The 7554-nt window shown below is 47.8% G+C and overlaps 1 protein-coding gene across 1 annotated transcript; it reads right to left on the bottom strand.

The window, feature by feature from the left end:
* Positions 1–250: 250 nt before the first annotated feature.
* On the bottom strand, positions 251–7052 carry zbtb22b (zinc finger and BTB domain containing 22b). The gene is made up of 5 exons (XM_031871221.1): positions 6894–7052; positions 5361–5594; positions 3874–4653; positions 3316–3594; positions 251–2840 (listed from the first exon to the last, which is right to left on the bottom strand). Exons 2-5 carry the CDS (start codon positions 5592–5594, stop codon positions 1815–1817), a joined length of 2319 nt encoding a protein of 772 aa, XP_031727081.1. The 5' UTR covers positions 6894–7052; the 3' UTR covers positions 251–1814.
* Between the last annotated feature and the right edge of the window lie 502 nt (positions 7053–7554).

Here is a 7554-nt window from a genome sequence, read left to right as displayed (position 1 = left end):
GCGACAAAAACTACCTCCTCTACAAACATCACCTACTCTGTGTTTTAATAAAGAAACAAAGGAAGGAAGTAATTCTGTAGAGTGATACCTGTCAGCATCTTATCAGTAGTAGTACCGGTACATGATACTGGTGTATTTACTGGTGTATTTACTGGTGTATTTACTGGTGTATTTACTGGTGTATTTACTGGAGTATTTACTGGAGTATTTACTGGAGTATTTACTGGAGTATTTACTGGAGTATTTACTGGAGTATTTACTGGTGTATTTACTGGAGTATTTACTGGTGTATTTACTGGTGTATTTACTGGTGTATTACTGGTGTATTGTAACCACAGCAGGGCCCAGAGGAGAACATCGTGCACGGTGGAGAACTGTGAAGGAGAAACTCGGTGAGCTTCAGAGTAAACAGAACGGTGTTTCATTCAAAACTGTCACGGATTCATTTTTTGTCTATCAACTAATCAATTAGTAGTTTTACAATATCCAGGACATTTGACAAGTCAGATTTGCTCTCGTGTAGAAAGAATAGAGACAAAGATTGGACGCTCGTAAACACTCTATACACTGTAGAGCTCAGAGGAGACCAGCGTCTACCATTGCTAGCTTCTAATGCTCCTCATTGAAATGCACTGACTGGAGGTTCAGATGATTCATGAGGAGCTCGGTGTAGAACACTTAACGCCTCCACATCTGATTAAAGCAGACCGGACGGCAGCGAACGCATCCGTGTCACAAAGTCAGTGTTTGTTCCAGGCTGTGATGAGTGAAAACGACATATATTTCTATATATTTACAGCGATAATATACTTCTCAAAGCACGAAAACTCTGTGAACAACAAGAAAAAGTGAAAGCAGGTAACAGCAGCAGAACTGGAAAAGCACCAGGAGGCTTCTCTACGGCAGAGAAGATGAGCGGCGCTGAGCTCATCATGACAGGTAGTGTTTGTGTTTGTGTGGGGGTGGAGCACATTGGACATGAGGTCGATGATTTCATGTGTGTTTCATCAAAGTACAGTCATATTGGTTAGTTTACAGCTAAAAAAAAACAACGCGTTTAGGTGTGCAGTACCTCTGTGAGTTCTGAAGAAGTGTTCTGAATGAGCGCACCGGCTCTACAGGTTGGTAAATAAGCAGCTAAAAGATGATTGTGCCTTCACTGTGGTCCAGTTTGGGCTTCCAGCAAAGCAGCATCATCTCACTGTGATGATGCTGACAGTCAGTGTGTCACATGGGACGCTGAGGAAAAGACCAAAAAAACACAAACCTGCAACTTTAACTTCCTCTTTTCTCAGTTGAGTTCTGAATATAAAGTTTTTCTCTTGCAGATTTGTGTTTTTTCTCATCATATGACACATTACAATACAATACTGCAGAATCACAGCAAATTAGAACAGCCTTTATTTTCCTCTACTGATCTCTACTCTCTGTGGGAACTTTGTTAGTAACAGTTAGTGAAGCACTGCGTCTTCATTTCTGGCTTCCTCTCGACACGCAAAGCATTCTTCCACAAACACCCCCCCAAAAAATATACTTTACTAACATCTGGGATATCAGAAACGATAGCTTACTCACTGAGACGAAAGGTCCTTTTTTTTTTTTTAATGAGGCCACTTTTTGGAGGTAAGTTTCCAAAAGAATTGCGGATAACTTAACAGACAAGGGACGCACTTCCTGTTTGAAATGCTGAGTGTTGGCGGTTCAAAGTGATTCAGAGGTAAACGTTCACTATGTTGTAAAAACAGCAGCAGGAACGAGAGACGGGACAGTTTGCTCAGACAGAACGCCCGTTGGACAGAGCTCACACTACGGCTTTAAGTCACGCTACCGTCATCGGCACTGACTTCACACACGTCGTCATCGCACACGCTTCGACCCAACCCCAGACCGGCGAACAACCCTGGTCCCTGACCGGGACTCTGGGAGACCACCCCTAACAGGGCCCCTGTGGCGGCCATATTGTTGTTGCTACTTCCTGTGGCTGAGATGCCGGAAATATGTGGAGGAGCAGCAATCATTCCTCCTCCTCTCCCTCCTCCTCCCAGAATACCGCCCTGTCCTCCCTCGCCTCCAGACAGGAGGAGGTGAGGGGAGGCAATCAAATCTATCCCATCCTCACCTCCTCCTCCTCCTCCTCCTCCTCTTCTCCCTCCCTCCCCGCCATCGCCTCCCTCCCCCAGCCCGCTGCGCCTCTCGCAGTGCGAGCGGTGCCGCATGAAGCTGTCGCGCCACATGAACTTCTTGCCGCAGCCGAGGCAGTCGTACGGCTTGAGGCCCGTGTGCGTCTTCATGTGCTCCGTGAGGTGATGCTTCATCTTGAACTTCTTGGCACAGACGGGGCAGTGGAAGGGCCTCAGGTCCAGGTGCATGTTTATGTGGCGGTCCCTCATGCTCTTGTGCGTGAAGGTCTTACCACAGTGGCACATGAACACTTTCCCTGAACCCCCGGCGCCGATGCCGCCTCCAATCCCCCCACCGTCCATGCCATCGACTCCCAGACCGCCCTGCGCAGACGGGTGGACCGCGCCGTGCTCCAGACCGGGACCTTTGAAAGAGGCTCCTCCCATCATACCACCGGCCATCCCCAGGGGAGGCGCGGTGGCGTCCAGGGAGAGTCCGGAGGCCTGGCTGTAGAGGAGGATCTGGTTCCCCTGCATGTCCAGGGGGAAGAGCTGGGCCCGGGCCGAGGCGGCAGACTGAACCTGGCCCAGCAGCGCTGACACGGCGCGGCTAGCGCTCTGGCTCTGACCCGCTGCACTGTCATGAAGGTGAGCTAAAGTCTGGTCCATTAGACTGCCTTCAAACTTGAGGTAGTCTTCTGACGACTGGCAGTAGTCCACCTGGAGACACACAGAGATATGTGATGAGTGCAAAATGCAGGGACTGTGCTGCATCAGGACCATTTGCAGAATTTCAAACTTTTCAGTGATTTTACAGACTTCTCCACAGAGCGCTCTGCACCTGCATGTTGGACAGTCGACCCAAGTCTGCATGAGTCTAGAAAAGTTTAGAAGTTTAAAAACATATATTTATTTTGCACATCACACAGGTTCAGATGGCTGTATTTCTGTTTCACCCATAGACTGGATATAAGAAGTGGACGTAGTCATCATGACGTCACCCATTGGTTTGTGTACAGTTTGAATTGTTGAACCGTTGGAGCCCCCTGATGGTGATATTAAAACACACACAGCACCAGCTTGCACCCGGTCTGTCTCACCTTTCCACGAACACAAACGTCTGCTGTCACAATATCTTGAAAGATGCTACATGAAAACTCGACACCTCGCGTCTTTAGAACCGGCCTCAGCTCACCTGTGAGTCCATGTCGCTCTCTGCTCTGCCTCCCAGATCGGCCGAGAGGCTCCGAACGTTGGAGATGTTGAAGTTGCTTCTCTCCCTCTCTCTGGCCAGCTCCATCTCCCTCTCGTCCTCGTCCTCCTCGTCCTCTCCTCCCTCCTCCCCGGACACTACGATGAGGTCGTCGTCCTCCATGCGTTCGCTTTTCACCACCACCCACTGTTTACGGGGCATGATGCTGGGCTGGCTGTAGGTGGGACGCTTCTGCAGCGGCATCGCCGAGTCCTCCCCGTCCTTTCAATTGAGATAGTTAATTAAGGGTTTCTGGTCTAGAAAAAGCAGCTTGACTACTACTTTTTATATTCTAGTGTTTCATAAACCCTACAGGTTTTTGTTCTTTTTAAAAGGGAAGGAAAACCTGAAAAGGACCAACGCCGAGTTTAAACCAAATGGAATGATGAGGAAATAGATATAAAAACACTCAGGATACAGAATATTCCTCCTGTTTAAACAGAGCTCCCGCTTGATTGAAAATGAAAGGTCTTCAGATCAGACTAAAGGTGCACGGCTCACCTGATAAGAGGACACGCCAAAGCTGTCGCTAACCCCGACCTCCTGCTCTGACGCTGAGCTCATCTTCTTCCTCCTTCCGCTGCCTCCTCCTCCTCCTCCTCCTCCTCCTCCTCTCTTCCTTTGGTGGTACAACACCTCCTCCTCTTCCTCCTCCACTTCCTCCTCCTCCTCCTCCTCCTCCTCAATGAGGAAGGCTTCCTCTCTTCCCGACGGGGTGCAGTAGCTGGGGGTGTTGCTGGCCCCGCCTCCATCCGCTGACGCCCCGGCTGCGGCTGCACCGCTTCCTCCGAAGCTGCTCCCGTCTCTGGGGCTGAAGTAGTTGGTGCTGCTGGGAGACTGGCTCTCACTCACTGACGGGCGGCTGGGAGGTTGGGAGGCGCGCTGGGGCTCGTTGGACCCTTCGACCTGGGCTTGACCGCCACCGCCATCCCTGCCAGCCCCATTACCTCCGCCTGCAACACCGTCGCCATTGCTGCTGCTGCATCCGAGGTTGGCTGAGCCTCCGCCTCCTCCTCTGACAGTTGCTCCGTCCTGCATGCCGCCGCCTCCTCCTCCTCCGCCGCTCCCCCCTCCCGCTGCAGCCCGGCCCTCCTTCAGCAGCTCAGTGCACTTGTCCACGATGTGCCACATCTGCAGGACGCTGCCCACCGTGAGGTAGTTGACGATGTCATCGCGCAGCATCCGGAGCTGACCGGTGTAGGCGCAGCTCAGCACGCTCTCAAACGCCAGCGGGTCCATCACTGCCGGGATGGAGACGGTCGACATGTTCTTCAGTAGCACCTGGTGGTGGTGGGGGGGGGGGATAGATCACAATAATACGTTTAGCAATTTTTGAATAATTTGTCCTCCTCTCCTCCCCACTCCCTTCAATGCCGCCTTTCTCTTATTTGTTAAGACACTTGTCATGGTCACAATCCAACCCCGTACTAATACTCAGTACTAATACTCTAATACTTCTCTCTCACCAGTCTGCAATAGCTGGGATTCAGACAGTGGAGGGCAGTCGCTATGCATACTTATAAGGAAGAATTCAAACTCTTTTCACTGATGTGTCAAGATTAGGACCTGAATCCATCAACAACCACCCTAAATACACATACACACACTGGTTTAGAGGTTTAGCTGCTCTGTTTCACTCTCCCTGTTGTTTACGACACATGTTGCTTACATTATACACAGAGTGTTGACTGAAGTGTGTCGTATCCACAAAGACGTATAAAGTCAACTATCTCCCTTTGAATCCATATCCATTATTGTGTCTCGATATCTTTTACAGTGAGTCTGGTTAAACCAAACTGTCATAGGTCATAAAGTTTGAGACAGCTGCTATGGAATCCCATACAAGCGCTCAAATACAAGTTGCATGCCTCTGAATCTGATTTTCAAGGCACGTTTTTGACATGGTCCAGATCAGAGATGGATAAACAGGACTCCATGTTTTATGTGTTCGTACTGAATGGAAAACGTCAGCAGCTAAACGCTCCCACCTGGTCGTGGAAGTAGGGCGAGGAGGCGGCCAGGACGCAGCGGTGGGCTTTGAACACTTGTCCCTGGACGTGGATGGAGAGGTCACACAGCCTGCCGTCTTCTCTCTGCCGGTTCAGGCTGTCCAGCACCGAGGCCTGAGCGCCGGGGAAGCACACCTGCACCACCGGGCCAGACGTGTCGCTGGGAGCTGAGCTGCTGCTGCTGCTGCCCACTTCCATGGACAGGGACTGCATCTAGGGGGGAGAAAGATTTCATGACTGGCAATTCACTAATGTTTTCAGATTAAGTCCGACTGCTTCCATTATGATTTGTTACTGCTGAATCTGTCCAGGCCACAGTGAAGTTTGATGTAGGGATGTAGTAGAAGTACCACAACAGGCAGAGGGCCTTGTTCTGATATCCAGATGAGGTACATCACCACATCTGTTTAGGTATGGAAAAATCACTTGTGTAAATGTCACATGACTGTCATTCTCAACTCCTTTATTTACGTAGTAAGTGCTTTGTAGTGGTAATATATGCAATATTATGAATTTGAGGTATTTTTTAAATCCCAAAATACAGAAATCTAGATACTTAGTTTATTAAGTAACAGTCCTGCAATAAATTCTACGTTCAACGATTTTGTTATAAAATGTTTTAGAGAGGTGATGATTAGCGTAGCAACAAATTATTATTTTTATTACGATTACTGTCAATTATCATCTTGTTCTATAATCGTTTATTCAATAAAATATCAGAAAACAGAGAGAAACGAAGGTAACATCTTCAAATGTCTTGTTTCATAAAACCAACAAAGACATTTCGATTTCAATGAAAAGCAGCAAATCCTCACATCAGACCACACTTTTGTCTTTTGTTTTGTCTTAGAAAATTACTCAATAATAATCATTTATCAAATTATCAAAATAACTGCTGATTCATTTCCTGTCAATCCACCTATCGATTGATCAACTAATTGCTGATTCTTAACTTAATGATTTGATGGAGGCCTGCTGCTGCTGTTAACCTGCATGAGTCCACACTGAGAGGTGCACGGAGCGCGTGTTGTGTGTCGAGCACCGTGCGTGTTATGTCAGGCTGTCCCTGCTCTCCTGTGAACTGATTGCACTTTGACAGCCTGATAGTGATGAAGAGCTCCTGTAAGGCTTCACATAGACCACACACGCATCACGTCATTAGTTATGAGGAGGAACAGCCTACAACATGACATCCATGACACTTTGTTGCTGTGTTATTAGCGCTTGGGGGGGGGGGGGGGGATCAACAGCTGGAGTAAAAGCAGACTTTTAGTTGACAAGCTACAAAGGCGAAGCCGTGGATTGAGGATTCACGCTGGCGTGGTTGTTAAATTGTTCCGCTGGTGTTCGTCTTCAGCTCTCAGACAGCAGACAGAAACGGCGGCAGACCGTCAGAGGTTCGGACTCTAATCACACCTTTACAGATGTGACGTTAGCCTGCTAGCTAGCTCAGACGGCTGGCTACAAGAAGAAAAGAAAAGAGCCATGACGCGCTGCGGGCATTAAACTCACCGTTTTATTCGACACGGCAGCCGGCTGAAGTAGCGTCTCTGTCCGAGCTGACGGCGGTGTGTGCTGCCAGCTTATCCAGGCCCTGAAGTTTGGGGACCATTTTTGGAAAATATTCTTCCCATCTGATCTCCTGCAGCGGCAGACAGCGACGCGTCGCCTTTAAAAGGATTCCAGACAGACGAGCCAGACTTTGGCCGACAAAAAACACGCAAAGTAAACAATGGAAGAAACACCTGAAATACAGCGTTAATATACGCAATAACAGTCATAGACGAAAAGTGATGTTTGATTTGAAATAATAGACATTCATTTGTCTTATTCTATTATCTTTATCCCATATTAGCTCTCTGAAGAGCATTGACACATATGCTCTATGTATAGGCTGCATATGTTAGATAATAAGCAACATGAAATTATTTCCACCGTATATTTCATCTTTTATGGGATATTTAAATGCATGAAATACTGTCAAGAAAAATGTAACTAGAACAATAAAGGATTATATATATATATATATACACAGTGGGGCAAAAAAGTATTTAGTCAGCCACCAATTGTGCAAGTTCTCCCACTTAAAAAGATGAGAGAGGCCTGTAATTTTCATCATAGGTATATCTCAACTATGAGACAAAATGAGAAAAAAAAAAAAAAAAAGAAATCC

This window comes from Anarrhichthys ocellatus, unplaced genomic scaffold (assembly GCF_004355925.1).
Source record: "Anarrhichthys ocellatus isolate YVR2014 unplaced genomic scaffold, GSC_Weel_1.0 scaffold57, whole genome shotgun sequence".
Taxonomy (NCBI): domain Eukaryota; kingdom Metazoa; phylum Chordata; class Actinopteri; order Perciformes; family Anarhichadidae; genus Anarrhichthys; species Anarrhichthys ocellatus.
The sequence above is the reverse complement of the archived record's forward strand: the minus strand, read 5'-3'. Positions and strand labels throughout refer to the sequence as shown.